We start from the raw sequence: 21,270 nt of genomic DNA on the forward strand, positions 1-21,270 counted from the left end.
TTATATACAATACCCTAAACGATGACAGCGCTGTTATTTTGACCCACACACACACACACACACGCTTATTCAGTTTCCCTGCTATCATGTCATGATCTCTCTAAAGTTACACAACACACAACTGTCCAGTTTTAAGAACACCAAAAAAAAAAAAAAAGTTAAACGACAAATAAGGACACATTTTATTGAGCCGACAGGTTTTAGTCAAAATGATGTAGCAGGTATATAAGATATACAAGTGAATGAATGCATTCCACCAAAGATCCCTCGCATATTATTTATTGACACTTTTATTTTGTAATGTTTTGTGCAATAGATCGTTTTGGGAGCATATGTGTTATTATATTTTGAAGTCCTCACTCCTTCCTGCTGTGATGTCATCCACCTGCGTTTGCTTCCACCTCTCTCTCTTGTTTGAAGCCAGACATATCATTGGTCCGATATCTCAAACCCTCACCCTAACCCTAACCTCCCACGGGGCAGCAGCACACCTAAACCCAACCTTAACCCTCTCCCAACCCTTAACGCACCCCTCACCAACCTTAATAGGCCTATCTCACAGCCCTTCCTCGCCCCCTTTCCAGACCTAGTGGTGCTGACGTGACGTCACTCCATAGACTTTACATGTTAAAAGACCTACATTCAGAAGCCATAAACAACGCATAAACGTTATTCTATTTGGTTTAGAGGTCTTAACATCTTGTTTTCTTCATAATAATATTGGTCTTTTACATTTTAACATTTGGAAACGGCCACTTATACATACACACACACACACGCACACGTGTGGGGATTGAAAAACCATAAAACCTGGGTGATCTACTGTATGCTATCAAATTGTATGTTTATTCACGCAGCATAGTACTGTACATTATATGAATGATACATTCTTTGGCTGATTTTAGTTTCTACCCTTCTAAGGACCAGCTGAGACCCCAACTTTGAGAACCAATGGTGTAGTGACGGGCGGGAACCCCTTTTGGTGTTTTAAGAATTATGTTATACTATTGAAAAATAGCAGATCTACAAGCTCATAGCGCGGCACCGAGTGCCACGCTACGAGCTTGTAGGTCTGCTATTTTTGAGAAATCGTGAAAATGTGGTGCAAATCTTTGAATATATTCTGTCAGAGCGATCGTTTTTAACTCAATCTTTGCTTCATGGGGGGTCCCTGGAACAACATATTTTCAGATGGGGGTCGGCGGCCTATTGCATATATTTTTGGGGTCCTTGACATGGAAAACTTTGAAAAATAGAAACATAGGCTTTTCAGAAAACTGTCAGGATTTAGAAGACATTTGCAGAACTGTCTTCAGGTCTAAATGGTTAAAGAGCGTACCGGACCGGATGCATCTGATATGATCTATTGCACCACGGATATGTCAACATGATGTCGAAATGAGTCATAGTTCTCTCTTTTTGTATCTTTTTGTCATCAGTTTCCTCCTTTAAGTGAAAGAAAAGTAGTGTCAAAATATCTTTTGTATATTCTGTTTCAAAACGGGCCGTATGCGGTTACACTCAGACTGTAGTAGCTTTTCGTGCCCTTTACTTTAGAATCATATGATGGACTGACTGATCTTCTATTCATTTATATAATATGCGAGATCAGATTGAAACCTAGAAACCTCTCGAACAACTCATCTTCTTTAAAGCAATGTACACAATTTAAGGAAATGGCTTCCTTGGAATGCGAGTCAATCAATAAATAGTGAATAAATACATAAGCTTAAGCAACACAATATAGTTTATTGTTTTATCAAGGTGGTACTGAACAGATCAGTGCATTTTTGTAGCAACAATTATATGAATATATTCAGGATAGGTAGCCTATAAAGGACCTTCTGTATAAAAAAAAACAATACTTTCAAACTGAACAATACTGCACGATTAAAATGTGTACATTTGCGTTATTCTTTTCTATAATATTAATGAATTCGAAATGAATCAGTAAAAATCACTGACCTAAATAAAGAGATATCTTTTTGGGGTGAACTATCCCTTTAAGATCTTTCAACCTGCTCTGCTAGCTGAACATCTGAACAACATTATTCATGCATATTCATACATTTTATTTTTTATTTTTTTATCCCACGATTTTGTAACCCATTTTTCACCCCCGTGTCAATTATCTAATGTGATCCTGGGCTCTACACACCCTCCGCCAACCTGGGGAGAGCAACGGACTTGAACTCATGCTTCCTTCATGCATGAGTGTCCAAGTTGATCCTTTGCACCTGACAGGGGGGAGTTTCCCTGGTTGGACGTAGCGCGTGGAAGGAACACGTTATTCCAACCAGTTCCTTTCCCCTCCATCAGGCGCCCCGGCTGGCCAGGGGGAGGCAGTTTAGAGACCAGGATTACTGCATGTTTTTGTGAGGGTACCTACCCTAGGGGACACAGGGAGAACATGTGAGGGTTCCTACCCTAGGGGACACGGGGAGAACATGCAAACGACCACACCGAATACATTTTAAACATATTCATGATTCATATTCATACACTAAACACATATTACTCCAGAAATATAAAAATGTTCAAAAAGATCAAAAATAGCATATGTACAAACTCAAAACACGCTCTCTGAGCTTAGAGCGGCTATTTTATAGGGCCTCAAGTAGTTAAACATGTTCCCAACCTGTGGGTCAGGATCCCCTGGGTCCTACCGTCCACAGATGACAGCAAATTGAAAAATACCAATAAAAGAATTACAAAAAAAGCACTTTCTGCATCAAAATTAATGCAACAAATTCTACAGGTGCTGAACAAGAAATATACGTACAATGAAAAGGAAGGGTTGTCCGTACAGTTGTGTGGACATCCCTTCCTTTTCAACAAACTATACTATAACATAAGAAAGAGGCAACACTTGTGAAAATCACTGATATACAAGCTCACTTGTATAGCATAGCTCGCATAGCGTCAGCACCAAGCTGTGACAGCTTGAATATCTTCTATTTTTGAACGCTTGAATCTAAAATGATTTTTCAATATTTAAAGCATAATGTTATGCTTTAGCTATTGAAAAATAGCAGATGCTTACACCAAAAGGTGTTCCTGCCCAAAATGAGTTAAGTACAATTTTGCTGTATTTGTACTTTACTGAGTATTTCCAATTCAAATACTATAATTATTTCTACTCCACTACATCTCAGATCCTAATATTGTACTTTTACTCAACTATTGTTTTTTGAAAACTTTAGTTACTAGTTACTTTGTACATTTTTATTATTATTACAGTAACAAGTAACTTCAGCCCAATATACATTTCTATCATTTTATCTACTAGCTAACATTATTGTGACTCTGACGCATTGAGAGCTTGTAGATCTACTATTTTCAAACGATTTTTAGACATTTGAAAACTTGAAATGATAGACATTCTACATAATGAGTACTTTTGGTACTTTAAGTAAATCTTAATGCCAGAACTTGTGTACTTTTACTCAAGTGCATTTTGAATTCCGGTCTTTTACTTGCAACATATAGTATTTGAATACTGCAGTATTGATACTTTTACTTAAGTAGAAAGTACTTTTTCCACCACTGTTTGTACTTTACTGTTTATATAATATAATAATAATAACTTTACTTGTATAGCACTTTTCAAAAACAAGTTTACAAAGTGCTTCACATACAATACACAAACAGGCAATTAAAATCAACAATGAAAATTTGTCAAATAGAAAATACAAAAAAATAATAATGAGAGATAAGATAAAAAGCAGAAACTTGGACTGTTCATTCAAACTCATTAAAAGCCTTTAAATAATAGTGGGTTTTTAAGAGTTTTTTAAAAGTGGACACTGAAGTGGTCTGTCGGAGTTCCAGAGGTAGTTGGTTCCACAGCAGTGGAGCCCTAGCAGCAAAGGCTCTGCCGCCTTGCGTCACCAGCTTTGTGTTGGGGGGGTTGAGTAAAACTTTGTCTGCTGATCTGAGGTTACGGGAAGGTATGTGCGGGGACAAGAGGTCGGAAATGTGTAGGTGCTAGTCCATTTAGTGATTTAAAAACAAACAAGTTAAGTTTAAAATCAATTCTGTACATGACTGGTAACCAATGCAGTGAGGCGAGAACAGGAGTAATATGGTCATATCTCCTGGTCTTTGTAAGAACTCTGGCTGCTGTGTTTGTACTAGTTGAAGGCGATTGATGGATTTCTTTGGGAGTCCAGAAAAAAGAGAATTGCAGTAGTCCAGATGGTTGGTGACAAAGGCATGAATAAGGGTTTGTGCATCGCTGAATGAAAGAAATGATCAGATTTTTGCAATATTCCTGATTTGGTACTGTAGATGGCTGTTTTCGTGATGTTGGTGAAGTGCTTTGAGAAGTTTAGATCAGAATCAAATAAAACTATATGATCTTCACTACTAATTACTACTGTAGTAGAACACGGAGCTGCAGTTTGATCAATGACGTGAAAACCATCACTTCTCACAGGTTGAGACCCATCCATCAGAACATGGCCAATTAAACCATGTTCCAGGGACAGCCACGTGAAAGAACTGTGCACAGTCTCCATTGTTGGCATCGGGATATCCACTGTGCCAGTACCTGCACAATAAACAACAATTTATTGAACCACATGCACTCAGTCACTCACATACAGTGACTTTGATAGAATTACAATATAAAAACATGTTAAATGTCTCACTGTGTTGTCACTGGTGTTCCATCCACCCACGTCCATCTGCTCCCAGTCCTGGTCAGACCAATCCATGAATCAGAATCACCACCTCTCAATCCATAGATGAATACCTGATTAGTACATGATTGAATCATCATTAATTGTGTATCCAATACATTCACTTCTTCACTATGATCATGGAATTAGATCTGAGAACCCATCGTCAAAAAATAAAGGAAAAATCACACCAATGTGAATTGAGTGGTGCAACTCCCCTCTCTCTCCCCCCCCCCTCTCTCTCATTAGCAGGCATCTCTCTCTCTGTTTCTGGCACAACAGCGCCCCTACTGGTAATAACTGGTGCTCATTAACACATACTTAGGCGGACACATAGGTGAACACGGACATTGCTGTGTCGTATTGAGTCGTATCTGGATGATGGACACCTGGACACACTCACGCTCAAACACACACACACACACACACACACACACACACGGACACACACACGGACACACACGGACACAACTAACCTGTTCTTCTCCACTGTTAATGACCACCAGATCAGCTCCTTGACTCCGACATTCGTCTCTACCTTCCTGCCATGATTTCTTCTCAGTAGTTCTGTAGTAACAGCTGCGTCCAAACTTCTTCCATCCACTGGGACAGCCATACTTGTCTAAAAACATCAAACAGGAGATTTACTGATGGATTTTCAATGTACCGATAATGAATTCTAACACATAGTTGTAATAATAATAGTAGTCAGAGATGTAGTGGAGTGGAGGCAAAACTATTCATCTATTATATCTACAAGCTCATCTACGAGCTTGTAGGTCTGCTATTTTATTTAAATCGAAGAACGACTGACATAGAAACATAGCTTTTTCCGAAAACTGTCAGGATGTAGAAGACATTTTTAGAATCTGATCTCAGGTCAAAATGGGTTAAATATTTCAATTTTGTGGTAGGCCTATGTAGCATTACGTGGAAGCGTGGATTGAACCCGGGGGGCCGGGGCTCCCACTCACCAGACCAACACGCAGCCTACCGTGCCAATAGGGCTGAGCCCGATTAGCAGGACTGTTGCAGGCTGGGTCTCAGCTGCATGGAGGCTACACCTACTTCCTACTACTACAAATATTGTAGTTTTTACTCCACTACATTTATTTGACAGATTTAGTTATACTTTATATATTTAGATTATTAATATTAAATCTATTTCAGCAGCCATCCCCATTGATGATGTCATTGTTAGGCAGGTTTCTAAACTGTCCACATAGACAAATTATGCCATGTTATAATGAGCATTAGTGACGCCGATATATTATATAAAGATGAGCTTGAAAACAGGTGACATGCATCTTAAGAATAATGATTGTTCTATGATAGTTGTCATACATCAGCAGTGATGAGCTTACTCAGAATCTCTACCTCTATATCCCAGATAATAATTTAAATATCAATGATATTATTTAAGTTATTTTGTATCTTCTCTCACCAGTCTTCAGCTGGTTTACTTCACGTTGAAGCCGGTTCTTCTCCTGCGTCAGGTCGGTGTTGACGGAATTTAGCCGGTTCTTCTCCTGCGTCAGGTCGGTGTTGACGGAATTTAGCCGGTTCTTCTCCTGCGTCAGGTCGGTGTTGACGGAATTTAGCCGGTTCTTCTCCTGTGTCAGGTCGGTGTTGACGGAATTTAGCCGGTTCTTCTCCTGCGTCAGGTCGGTGTTGACGGAATTTAGCCGGTTCTTCTCCTGCGTCAGGTCGGTGTTGACGGAATTTAGCCGGTTCTTCTCCTGCGTCAGGTCGGTGTTGACGGAATTGACCCGGTTCTTCTCCTGCGTCAGGTCGGTGATGACGGAATTTAGCCGGTTCTTCTCCCGCGTCAGGTCGGTGTTCTCCAAGATCAGAGTATGGTAGTTGGACTTGTTGGACAGCGTGTTACGATCATGTACCAGGGTGTCGTTGGCCATGATGTTACTGCCGGGTGAATGATCTGCGAAGGACAGAAATGGATGAGAAAGACAGTTATTGCTACTGTTCATGATGAGGTCAAGCATCTGTGGTGGAAAACTTTATTTGAGAAGAAAATCTCAACGTTGTTAATTATCCTTTTTTTCATGTGCATTGTCAACACTACTTTATTCATCATACTTTTCAGATGCATATCATGCAATGCAATAATACAAAAATAAACGATGAATTTGATTACAAAAATAAATGAATGATGATAATAATAATAATAATTATCAACATTTTGGGTTAAAGCCGTGGTGGCCTTAATTGTTTCCTGTATGCATCTACCTTTGTCCAGCACCAGCGAGGAACTAGATGTGCGCAAGACTTCTGCTTTTTAAACAAGGCCTTAATAGTTGTCACAGCTAGAAAATGTCAAGCAACAAACTCTATGCAATACTCACAGCTCACGCCCAGGCCTGTGATCACACCCAGCTAGGCAACAAACTCCCTGAGTGAGTGATGTGGTAGTTTAGTGACATGTAATACTCACAGTACACAGCCTGGGCTATGTTGCCACCGGACAGTATAAGACACAAAATCACCACAGCAACAACTCTGAAAGGCCTTCTCCCTGTTAAGACAAAAACAAGATAAGAGTAAATGCCGTTAGCTAAACCCAACCGGACCAAAGTACTCTAAAATAAAATACTAAAATACTTTTACACATAAAGTGAATCACTTCTATAACTGTCCTCTCTCTCACTCTCCTCTGTCTCATATTCTTTGTCAAGACTGGAAAAGCATAAATATATGTATGTATATGTATGACAGCTTTCAAGGATGAGAGGCTTGAACTATTGACAAGTTAACAAATGGTAACTATCTTGATTATTACTCTTAGAGTTCTTGATTGGTTTAATGAAAATGGCACTTATGATTTTTTGTAAATGATGTACTTAGTTAATTCAGTCAGAGAACTCACAAATATACATAAGATGTAATGCGTGCGTGAATGCTCTTTTATCTTGGCATTATCTTGCTACAGTTTCTCTCTCTCTCTCTCGCACACGCACACGCACACACATTCACACACACACACACACAAACATATACATACAGTGGGAGAAGGAGGGAGGGAGATCATTTAAAATCGTTGAACCTAGGGTTTAAAAGGTTTAAACGTTTTGTATTGGTGATTTTTAGTCTTAGTAATATCTCTTACCAGACTTCTTCTTGGTCTGAAGATCTCCATAGACGGCATCGTCTATCTTGTGCCGATCAAGACACTCATAATGTTCTTCTTCAGACATTTCTACATTAGTTCTTCTTGTAGTGACGATGGTTTCATTCTCGTAGTCTGCATCGTCTTGGACCTCAATGTTTTTCTTTCACAACACGGAGTATATATGCTATCTTCACTACCCTAAGCGATGACAGCACTGTTATTTTGACCCACACACACACACACACACGCTAATGCAGTTTCCCTGCTATCATGTCATGATCTCTCTAAAGTTACACAACACACAACTGTCCAGTTTTAAGAACACCAACACCAACGATGTTAAAAGTTCAATGACAAATAAGGACACATTTTATTGAGCTGACAGGTTTTAATCAAAATGATGTAGCAGATATATAAGATATACAAGTGAATGAATGCATTTCACCAAAGATCCCTCACATACGGTATTATTTATTGACACTTTTATTTTGTAATGTTTTGTGCAATAGATCGTTTTGGGAGCATATGTGTTATATTTTGAAATCCTCACTCCTTCCTGCTGTGATGTCATCCGCCTGCGTTTGCTTCCACCTCTCTCTCTTGTTTGAAGCCAGACCATAGAGCCAGACATATCATTGGTCCGATATCTCAAACCCTCACCCTAACCCTAACCTCCCACGGGGCAGCAGCACACCTAAACCCAACCTTAACCCTCTCCCAACCCCCTCACCAACCTTAATAGGCCTATCTCACAGCCCTTCCCTGCCCCCTTTCCAGACCTAGTGGTGCTGACGTGACGTCACTCCATAGACTTTACATGTTAAAAGACCTACATTCAGAAGCCATAAACAACGCATAAACGTTATTCTATTTGGTTTAGAGGTCTTAACATCTTGTTTTCTTCATAATAATATTGGTCTTTTACATTTTAACATTTGGAAACGGCCACTTATACATACACACACGCACACGTCTCCATGATATGATCTATTGCACCACGGATATGTCAACATGAAGTCGAAATTAGTCATAGTTCTCTCTTTTTGTATCTTTTTGTCATCAGTTTCCTCCTTTAAGTGAAAGAAAAGTTTGACGGAATTTAGCCGTCAAATCTCAACGTTGTTAATTATCCTTTTTTTCATGTGCATTGTCAACACTACTTTATTCATCATACTTTTCAGATGCATATCATGCAATGCAATAATACAAAAATAAACGATGAATTTGATTACAAAAATAAATGAATGATGATAATAATAATAATAATTATCAACATTTTGGGTTAAAGCCGTGGTGGCCTTAATTGTTTCCTGTATGCATCTACCTTTGTCCAGCACCAGCGAGGAACTAGATGTGCGCAAGACTTCTGCTTTTTAAACAAGGCCTTAATAGTTGTCACAGCTAGAAAATGTCAAGCAACAAACTCTATGCAATACTCACAGCTCACGCCCAGGCCTGTGATCACACCCAGCTAGGCAACAAACTCCCTGAGTGAGTGATGTGGTAGTTTAGTGACATGTAATACTCACAGTACACAGCCTGGGCTATGTTGCCACCGGACAGTATAAGACACAAAATCACCACAGCAACAACTCTGAAAGGCCTTCTCCCTGTTAAGACAAAAACAAGATAAGAGTAAATGCCGTTAGCTAAACCCAACCGGACCAAAGTACTCTAAAATAAAATACTAAAATACTTTTACACATAAAGTGAATCACTTCTATAACTGTCCTCTCTCTCACTCTCCTCTGTCTCATATTCTTTGTCAAGACTGGAAAAGCATAAATATATGTATGTATATGTATGACAGCTTTCAAGGATGAGAGGCTTGAACTATTGACAAGTTAACAAATGGTAACTATCTTGATTATTACTCTTAGAGTTCTTGATTGGTTTAATGAAAATGGCACTTATGATTTTTTGTAAATGATGTACTTAGTTAATTCAGTCAGAGAACTCACAAATATACATAAGATGTAATGCGTGCGTGAATGCTCTTTTATCTTGGCATTATCTTGCTACAGTTTCTCTCTCTCTCTCTCGCACACGCACACGCACACACATTCACACACACACACACACAAACATATACATACAGTGGGAGAAGGAGGGAGGGAGATCATTTAAAATCGTTGAACCTAGGGTTTAAAAGGTTTAAACGTTTTGTATTGGTGATTTTTAGTCTTAGTAATATCTCTTACCAGACTTCTTCTTGGTCTGAAGATCTCCATAGACGGCATCGTCTATCTTGTGCCGATCAAGACACTCATAATGTTCTTCTTCAGACATTTCTACATTAGTTCTTCTTGTAGTGACGATGGTTTCATTCTCGTAGTCTGCATCGTCTTGGACCTCAATGTTTTTCTTTCACAACACGGAGTATATATGCTATCTTCACTACCCTAAGCGATGACAGCACTGTTATTTTGACCCACACACACACACACACACGCTAATGCAGTTTCCCTGCTATCATGTCATGATCTCTCTAAAGTTACACAACACACAACTGTCCAGTTTTAAGAACACCAACACCAACGATGTTAAAAGTTCAATGACAAATAAGGACACATTTTATTGAGCTGACAGGTTTTAATCAAAATGATGTAGCAGATATATAAGATATACAAGTGAATGAATGCATTTCACCAAAGATCCCTCACATACGGTATTATTTATTGACACTTTTATTTTGTAATGTTTTGTGCAATAGATCGTTTTGGGAGCATATGTGTTATATTTTGAAATCCTCACTCCTTCCTGCTGTGATGTCATCCGCCTGCGTTTGCTTCCACCTCTCTCTCTTGTTTGAAGCCAGACCATAGAGCCAGACATATCATTGGTCCGATATCTCAAACCCTCACCCTAACCCTAACCTCCCACGGGGCAGCAGCACACCTAAACCCAACCTTAACCCTCTCCCAACCCCCTCACCAACCTTAATAGGCCTATCTCACAGCCCTTCCCTGCCCCCTTTCCAGACCTAGTGGTGCTGACGTGACGTCACTCCATAGACTTTACATGTTAAAAGACCTACATTCAGAAGCCATAAACAACGCATAAACGTTATTCTATTTGGTTTAGAGGTCTTAACATCTTGTTTTCTTCATAATAATATTGGTCTTTTACATTTTAACATTTGGAAACGGCCACTTATACATACACACACGCACACGTCTCCATGATATGATCTATTGCACCACGGATATGTCAACATGAAGTCGAAATTAGTCATAGTTCTCTCTTTTTGTATCTTTTTGTCATCAGTTTCCTCCTTTAAGTGAAAGAAAAGTATAGTGTCAAAATATCTTTTGTATATTCGGTTTCAAAACAGGCCGTATGCGGGTACACTATAGTACTATAGTACAAGCTCATAGCTCGCCACTGAGCTTGTAGGTCTGCTGTTTCTGAACAATCGTGAAAATGCGGCACAAATCTTTGAATATATATTATTTCAGAAGACTTATTTTATTTCGACGTCAGGCCTAAATGGGTTATCTCAACGGTAGTGGCAGGGCTGATTGGAAATGGGCTTGGCCCCCTTTTACTTGGCAGAACTTCTTGAACACCATAAGCCGGTCAGAGCCATGCGGTCAGCACACCTCTCACTATTGATCCCCCAAACAGCCCTACCTAAAACCAGGGGAGGGAGACCGTGCTTTCACTGTGGCTGCCCTGAGGCTCTGCAATAGTCTTCCTCTTCACATCAGCCCCGGTCCATTGAGACTTTTTTTCGACCTGGCTTTTAAAGGACCACTTCACCACTGTTCAACCTATCTTCATATAATAGGTCCTCACTAATAATCATGAAACAATGGTGCAATATTTTTCTACTCGGTCTGTGTCTCATAGGAGGGCTGTGGGCAGTTCAGAAACCGTCCTCCAGTGACATCATCGATGGGGAATACGAGCTATTAAAAACTGCAGGCTTTCTAGTCCTGAAAAGTTGCAATGCGAAAATGGAAGCCATTGTTCTCACGATAATGAAAATCTAAATATTTTTGTTTAAAACAATATCTGCTTAACACTTTAACTGCTACAGGTTCTAGCGGACCATGGCTTACTGGTGCTGAAGGCTTAACATGGGCTTTTTGAACTTTTTGGGGGGCCCACAGCGAGGGGCCTCTTATAGCGAAAATCACAATCGCATAAATAAAAAGAAAGCCCAACTTGTCCACTTCAATTTTAAAAAAAAATTATGATTCTACCATCTTCCATTCTGGAGATATTGACCTTTTTCTAACACCTGCTTTTGCCTGCACGCTGCTTGTGAAAAAAAACAACAGAGATATGGAGGCCTGAAGTTGACAGACATTTCAGTTCAGTTTTTTTAGTTCAAAAGACCGATATAAAATTGAGCACAAATAATATCCTATACAAACCATATACCGAATGAAAGCCCTGAATGTCTACTTTTAGGAGGAAAACAGTACACATTGTACACATATACAGTTTGTCACTAATTGGCTATTGAATGCAGCTTGCGCCCACCAGAGAACTTTAGAGAAGGCATGGACCCGAAGAACTATTATTCACAAAATAAGGCCTATAGCGACATGTACATACTATATACCGTATGAAACAGTAGACTCTCTGCTTTCATAAGAAAAATACCACCCAGAAAAATCACACCCCTGTGAAGTGAGCAGTGCAATTGCACTGCTCACTTCACACCGTATGTTTCATACGGTATATAGTATGTACATGTCGCTATAGGCCTTATTTTGTGAATAATAGTTATTCAGGCCCATGCCATCTCTAAAGTTCTCTGAAAAAGATAATTTTAGAGAAAGCATGGACCTAACAACTAAATATTCACAAAATAAGGCCTATAGCGACATGTACATACTATATACCGTATGAAACAGAATACTCTCTGCTTTCATAAGAAAAATACTAATACTGTAATAATAATAGAAATCACACCCCAGTGAAGTGAGCAGTGCAATGTTGCACTGCTCACTTCACAACATTGCACTGCTCACTTCACAGGGGTGTGATTTTTATTATTACGAGTAAGACGCGTGAACGCGGAAGGCGAACGCAGATCGTAAATTGCAATAACAATTAGAATAAATTACAGACATGATCTGCAGGGTGTCATAGTTAGTGCTTGGACCACGCCAGCTCCATATATGGTCACAAAAGACGCCATCACACTCATGTCACCATGACTCAGCCATAACCATATAAGGAGTCCCCAAAGCAGGACCACGCCATCACACTCATGTCACCATGACTCACAAATCACTCAGCTCCATATATGGGCACAAAAGGGCCAGGTCCACATATACAGTAAGCGGGACAGACAGACACACACACACACACACACACACACACACAGACAGACAGACAGACAGACAGACGTGATCTGCTAGGTCTCATAGTAAGTGCTCATTGCATTCGCAATTACAGTATTAGTTTTTTTCTTATGAAAGCAGAGAGTCTTGATGCACATTATCTGATCATAAAACGGACTTGGAAACTTTCTTCTGCCTGCATCGTGGTCAGTCTCTCTCCTAAGTTGTTAGATAATATAAATCAGCCTCAATCGTAGCCCCATATGTGCCCTCTCCCTACGCTCATTGAACTCATTCTGTGATTCGAGCTACAATCGCAGTAACGGGGGGTGGGGGGGGGGGGGGGGGGGGGGCAACTAGGCTTTGAGGAAATGATCTTGCATAATCAACATTATTGTCGATTGTCGTGTGCCGCTCCAAACATGTCCAGACATACCACTAACCTCATCGATCCAGTCTCGCGTATCTATAAGGTGAGACGCGAGACTGGATCGGATTGTGTCTGGACATGTTTGGAAAAAAAAACAACAAGAAAAACAACGAGTAAGGGGGGTGGCTGGTTGGATGCGGCAGCAGCAGAAGCAGCACGTCAACGTATTTGGAAGAAAAAAAACGAGAAAGCACCACCTGTCGTTGCAAGACAAACACCCGTATGTTGCTGATAGACAGATAATAATCGATCCGATTTTGTCCTGCCGTTCATTTTATCACATTAGGTGCAGGGCAGGCTGCTCGACGGTGAGTTTATAATAGCCTGTTGTAACGAGAAAGGGGGATGGATTGGATGGTTGGATGCGAGCAGCGCAGCAGCAGCAGCAGTACGGCTTGCGATCAGCGACCAACGTATCATGGCGGGCCCTCGATAATGATGTGCAATCTGTCCATGACTAACTCCACATGTGTCTGGCAAACGTTACGTTATGAAATCAAATGCCGATCGTTGCAGGTTTATATACGGGCAGAGAGCAAATCGCGTTGTATCTTGTTCCGAGAATGAGAGTGCAAGCCTTGCAGTTGAAAGCAGTGGGGACTCGGGAGTGGGGGGGGAACTGCCAATGCGATCCAAGAGGAAGAGACCCCCCCCCCCACCATTCTCCCTCGGGAGAAACCATGTAGAAACAGGAGGGGAGGGGGAATCGAGTGTATTCACACAAACAAGAGCATTGTCCCATCCATTTTAGATCCCCTGACATCTGCGTTGGTCTATGCCGGACGGCCGTCTCCATTACGTCGTACGTCCTCGCATAGACCAACCAATAGGCGGTGCCAGACGCTTCTCAGACCAACACCTCTTTTCAGCAGGGGGGGGTTTTAACTCTTTTTAGAGCCGATCGGTGTTACATTATGAGTTGTCCGGGCGCAAATATAGTTGAACTATAGTAATCAATAAAAAAACGTTTTTTGGACCATAAAACGTATAAAAACGTTATGCGCTTCTTAGGGGTGGCTATAATAAAACGTTTAAAAACGCTTTCAGCATTCTATGAGTTAATGGGTTAATCAATCTGTGTCCCAGTTGCAGTACATCTAGATTCTTCACCTTCACGGTACTGACTGCACATTAAACAACCTCAAACATATAGTAGGGGACTATGCATTTCACCAAGCTCTTCATCATCCTACATGACGTCTGACGCTGCTGATAGACCTGCTGTAATATTGTATCCGCAGGAGCGCCATCCATCAATGTGTTTACTTGTGAATTCATTAAGTGCCCTGTACTAACCCTTGCAAGTCAAGTAAGCCGTAGTGTATATATGTATTTAATTTTGTATTGTATAATAAAGTCCTCTCTAAAGGGGCATTTCACCTCAAATAAAAAGCATTTCCCTGATCTATACTGTAGCCTACAGCTGTTGGCAGGCGTAGAAAATATGTCTCAGTGATGGAAGTCTGTGGAATATTGATATTATCGTTTCTGCAAAGAGGCTTTGCGGTTGTGTTTTTAAAATGTAGTTTTTTCTCACGTTGTGTTACACAAACCAAATGGCATTGAGAGCTTCATTGCCCACTGAAACTATCTGAATCGACAGCACCAAGGCCATTTTGTAATTCATCGAAATTCCACTAGTCAGAGCCACAGGGTCACCCCACACAGTAAAATCACGAGTGTTAATTTTTTAGTATTACATTTATTTTAGTGTAAACGTGGACCTGCAAGGTTCTCTCAGTCTGTGAATCTTACTGTGCATCTTAACATCATACAATCTTTCATGAAATATTTTCTGACAGAACGCCTTCCTGTGAATCTCACTCTCTTCGGTAGCATGTCATTGTTCCGACCTCCCGTTAGTCTGACTGATTACTAACACTATCCCAACCCCTAACCTTAACCTCAGTCTTAACCGGCCACATAGGTCGGAGTTACTGGCTTCGATTCCCGCTAGGGACGTGTTCTCTCCTCCGCGTCATCAGTGCCCATACCCGAGGCGGGGTTGGCAAAATTGCCTTTCTGTGTGGAGTTTGCATGTTCTCCCCGTGTCCCCTAGGGTAGGTACCCTCACAGAAACATGCAGTAATCCTGGTCTCTAAACTACCTCCCCCTGGCCAGCCGGGGCGCCTGATGGAGGGGAAAAGAACTGGTTGGAATAACGTGTTCCTTCCACGCGCTACACCCTGTCAGGTGAAAAGAAGCAGCTTGGACTCCTCTAGCATAGAAGGAAGCATGAGGTCAGTCTGCTGCCCCCCCAGGTTGGCAGAGGAAGTGATTACATTAGATAATTGACACTGGGTGAAAAAGGATTACAGTTTTCATCATTCATAAAGTTTCATCATTCATAAAGACTGCTGTAAATTAAACTAGAGTGCCGTTAATCATCCACCCACTGCATAACACTGATGCCATTATTTTATGTTTGCATTGATTCCTGCATTTGCCCATAAAGGGCTCTGTCCTTGTCAGTGAGACAGTTTACTATACAACGACAGCCCACAAACATCTCTGTCCTTGTCAGTGAGACAGTTTACTATACAAATACAGCCCACAAACATCTCTGTCCTTGTCATTGAGACAGTTTACTAAAACGACAGCCCACAAACATCTCTGTCCTTGTCAGTGAGACAGTTTACTAAAACGACAGCCCACAAACATCTCTGTCCTTGTCAGTGAGACAGTTTACTACAACGACTGACAGCCCACAAACATCTCTGTCCTTGTCAGTGAGACAGTTTACTAAAACGACAGCCCACAAACATCTCTGTCCTTGTCAGTGAGACAGTTTACTATACAACGACAGCCCACAAACATCTCTGTCCTTGTCAGTGAGACAGTTTACTACAACGACTGACAGCCCACAAACATCTCTGTCCTTGTCAGTGAGACAGTTTACTACAACGACTGACAGCCCACAAACATCTCTGTCCTTGTCAGTGAGACAGTTTACTCCAACGACTGACTGCCCACAAACAGCTCTGAGACGCTTTCTATGTCATCAGTTCTCAACGTGGGGTCTGGGGGACCCGCCAGGGTCCTTGAGGAGGTTCCAGGTGTCCCCAGATTGATCGTTATATATAGGAGCAGACTCACAGCGCTTTGGGCACCAGTATAAAGTATACATACGGTATATACGTAACCACGGTCTGTGGACCTCACCTATGCACATCATAAATGCAATACATTCAAGAAAGCATGTATACATGTGCAGTCTCTCTCTCTCCCTCCCTCCCTCTACTGTGATTCTCTGGGTTCTTGTGTCCATCTGTTTCTAGTTATTCTATGTATGATCCCTCTGTCTCTCTATGCACTCTTCTCTTCTCTTCTGTTCTCTCTCATTAAGCTTACATCGCTGTCTCTCCCTCTCCTGCTAGGTTTCTCTCGCACGCACGCTCACAGCCCCACACCCACACACACACACACACACACACACACGCACACACACACACTTTCTGTTACTGTGCATTACAAGTCTTCAGAACTTGGCTCATCCACCCAAATCTGTGAGTTCTGACTTTGATGACAGACATTAAAGTCCATCCTGTGACCTCAGAGATTAGAAACTTGCTGGTATCTAAATAAGATTACACACTACTGATTTCCCTTTACTGTACGTCTCTCTCTCTCTCTCTCTCTCTCTCTCTCTCTCTCTCTCTCTCTCTCTCTCTCTCTCTCTCTCTCTCTCTCTCTCTCTCTCTCTCTCTCTCTCCCCCTTCCTTCCTTTCCACTCCCCACCATGTGCTCCTGTAGATTACAGTCAGCATTTTGGCCGCTGAACATATCCCAGCTGACTACTGTAGCCATGACTGCATCTCATACATTGTCCTTTGTGAGTGTAGAAATGAGGTGTCACTAAGCCAAGTCCACTGTGAAGGCTAAAAGCCTCCTGACTCCGGAAGCTCTGCCTCTAGAATAAGCGATTGCTCCGTCACACGTTAGCATTCCATGCGTTAGCGGTTTTTTCTTAGCGGCTCTCTCGCGTAGCGGAATCAGACAACGGGAGGGGGGGTGGGGGGGTTGTTGCTTGGTGGCTTTTCATTTCCCAAATGTGCTTGGGGGGGAAATGCTTTTATAAGCCGCACAGTCTCCTCAGGTGTGTCTTTCCACACTCAGATTTTGATTGGCAGCCTGAGGGCTCAGGTAGTATTCCCAATAGTTATCGCACACAGCACCGTGTGCCTGGAAGCATTTAGAGCCTCCAAGCTGTCTGCCGCAACTCTTAACTTCAACTAGATAAATATTAGTTGAAAAAATGGCTGGTTGAATGTACACTTTCTTCTTACCATTACAATGTGTTCAAAAACATTATACAGTAAGGCATACAGTAAGGCAGCCAAGGTCCATCTGGTTCCATTTCTACACTCGTTTAATTCAAAATTGTTAAATTAATAGGATTTACTATGTGATACTGATTCTATTCGTCAGTGATATGCGACCTTTGTGATTTGAGAATGATGTTGATGTCGTGAACTGATGATTAGAGTGAAGTATTAATCATGAAATCATTCTAGTCAAAGTGAAAATGCACTCCACTGTCCTCCCTCCCTCCTACCCCCCCATCCCTATTGGCCAGTCAGATGAGTTAAGAGGCCATGACTGTGCTAAGTAGCAGCAAAAAGAACACTTCACTACTCATACCATAGCTAAAGGTGATTTAGGTGATTCTGTGGTTTCCTTGACAACAAGAGGAAAAAGAGACAGCCTGCAAAATGCATTCTTTTGTATAGTGATCTGAACCTAACTCTGTACTCTCTCTCTCTTTCTCTCTCTCTCTCTCTCTCTCTCTCCCCCCCCCCCCCTCTCTCTCTCTCTCTCTCTCTCTCTCTCTCCCCCTCCCCCCCCCCCCTCTCTCTCTCTCTCTCTGTGTCTCTCTCTCAGATGCTCATGGGATGGACCTGTTTGCCGTTGCTGTCCATGAGTTCGGTCATGCCATTGGCTTGGCCCACACGTCAGCCATGGAGTCCATCATGAGACCATACTACCAGGGGCCCGTGGGCGACCCCCTCAAGTACGACTTACCCTATGAAGACAAGGTCCGCGTCTGGCAGCTTTACGGTAGGGCTAACCGAAATGAAATCGAAATCGATCAATATGCCGGTTATGTATAAATGTCATTAAAAGTACACTAAGAACTTTATTTGCAAAGCATCTTTCAAAAACATAGTTACAAGGCGCTGTACTGTGCCTGTCTATGAATGAGAGAGTGCGTAATGTTCTTGTGCATCTCTTAATGAGTGACGGAGTGTCTGTATTTTGTATGCATATCCTGGCCTAGTTTTCCCCCTCATCTTGTGTTCCACCTCCTCCTTACCTCCGCCCATCTCCTCCCTCCCTCCTTCCCTCCCCTGCACTCATGTCCTCATTTCTCTCCTCCCTCCCTCCCTCCTTCTCCATCATCTTCCTCCATATCAAGACCTTTCCTTTTACACCAATCCCGGCCACACTGGTAGCATGGTTCGTGGTTGTGGTCTGGAACGACGCATCCTACGTAGTAACAAAAATCCTTTTATATAATTCAGTCTGACGAGAACCCAGTGGAAAGTACTCAGTGTGTGTGTGTGTGTGTGTGTGTGTGTGTGTGTGTGTGTGTGTGTGTGTGTGTGTGTGTGTGTGTGTGTGTGTGTGTGTGTGTGTGTGTGTGTGTGTGTGTGTGTGTTACGGGCGATGCGGGAGGCCTCATTAGTTTCTTTAGAAGAACTTTATTGATTTATTTAGCTTAAAACTGGAGAGTCTGGCTGGAGAGAGGAGGTTTAATTGCCATTCCATATGGCATCAGCCTGTTATCACACCACACCATGATAGACGCCTGGCGATAGTGGATAAAGTAGGAGAAAGGAGGAGAGGGGGATGAAGACTACAGGCTAATGAGACGGAAAGAGTAAACAATGGCTGTGAGCAACGTAGACCAGCCGCTGGTAGAAGTCCTTACATGAGTTCACCTCAGTCCACTTGGGTTCGCTTCAGTTCAGTTACGGGGTGCCATTTGTGATCCCATGCCGTGCCACCCCCTACCGTTCACATTTAATGTCAAATGTCCTTCTTCGATGCATATTTTCCTCTACCTTTGAAAGTTTTTCACACACAAAGTGCCTCTAAATCCACACGTTATGACTCGTTGTGAGCTTGTAGATCAGCTATTTTCACGCATTTATTTTATTTTATGATCAGTACTTTATTTTAGATTTTTTTACAAACACATAAAACAGAAAACCAAAAATACAAACACAAGCAACAACCACAGAGTATGTATTCATGGACAGACAAGATAGATAAGATAAACAAATTAAAAAAATATATATATCAAATTCAAACTTGAAAATAGTTTACATTGTTTACACGACCAAACGCAGCATCATCAACCGTATCATAATGTGTAGTGATACAATAAACAATCAAGAGGGCATTGCCTGACCATGGATCACACCAAGGGACCTGCAACATTACTGAGGAACACGTCCCACTTCAGATCATATTTATCCAACTGATTATTCATCTTAAAGGATAACCTCTCCAAAGCAGCCACAATACCGAGCTGAGTGAACCATACATGTGCTGGAGGTAAAACCTCAGACTTCCATTCCTTAACAATGATTTTCCTGCCCACCATTAATGCTGTATGAATCCAGTCAGCTAGAGGTGCAGGGAGGTGTTTTAGTGGCGATGGATCACCCAGAATAAAGAGAGCCGGTGTATAAGGAATATCCTGGTTTGTGATTTGCATTATATTCTCATGAATAGCACACCATAGCGTCTGTACCCTAGGGCACTCCCACAATACATGAATAAGTGTACCGAGGTCCTCATCACACCTCCAGCAAACCGGACTATGTCTGAGCTTAGCCTTGAACAATCTTCTCAGAGTCCAGTAGACTCTATTCATTATTTTAAATTGAACTAATCTGGTTCTAAGTTCACGGGACATCTTCTTTGAGTTCCGTAGAATCATCTTCCATTCACCGTCAGTAAAGGATTGATTTAAATCAACCTCCCAAACACTCTTTACGCTTGAGGGCTGACCTTGGTGTGCTATCATAATTGAATAATATGTTGACGCCTCATGCCCAGTTCCAAATATTGCTAACACCGTTTTCAAAAGGTCAAACTCTGTCGGCATATTGGAGTGAGCTCTTACATTTGTCAATAGTAATTGCCTAATTTGAAGATATTTCCAGAAGTGATTACGTGGAAGACCATATTGATCAGCAAGTTCTGTGAAACTTTTAAATGCATCTCCCTCATACAAATCTTTCAGAGCCAGAATACCTCTTTCTACCCATAGATTCCAAATGAATGGTCTATATCAATAAGGAGTTTGGGATTCAGCCAAATACTGGAAGATGGGTTAAGGTATAAGTTAAATTTGAAAAAAAGCGACATTCTCTTCCACACCCAACGTAAGTGGAGAAAAATGGGATGGTCACTAACAACCTCAGGTAGTTGAGCAGTGGTAAAAGATACAGTACCAAAGGTAGGCTATCAGAGAAGTGGTTTCACGCATTTTGAAATAGTGTTTATCTTTTTGCCACCTTCTATTGCATTTTAAATGTTTGCTATAATGTCTGTGTTTTATGTATTGTTCTTTTTTTCTCTTTCTATCCCTCTGTATATCTTGAACACAAAGTAGTTGTGAATGTAATGCCATTCAGTTTAATACTGTTACTGTAAATTCCGTTTCATGAAATTTTATTTCCATCAATTCAGTAGATCCCACCTAAACTGACCTGAAGT

The 21,270-nt window shown here is 41.4% G+C and overlaps 1 protein-coding gene across 1 annotated transcript in view; it reads left to right on the top strand.

The window, feature by feature from the left end:
* LOC308310227 (matrix metalloproteinase-17-like) overlaps positions 1–21,270 on the top strand; it is a 113,612-nt gene that overhangs the window by 76,157 nt on the left and 16,185 nt on the right. The window contains exon 6 of the mRNA XM_080756445.1: positions 18,421–18,597. Within this exon, the coding sequence (XP_080612571.1) occupies positions 18,421–18,597 (177 nt within the window). The remainder of the gene's footprint in view (positions 1–18,420; positions 18,598–21,270) is intronic.

The sequence above is a fragment of the Protomyctophum bolini genome (genome assembly GCF_963924005.1).
Source record: "Protomyctophum bolini genome assembly, chromosome: 22".
Lineage (NCBI taxonomy): Eukaryota > Metazoa > Chordata > Actinopteri > Myctophiformes > Myctophidae > Protomyctophum > Protomyctophum bolini.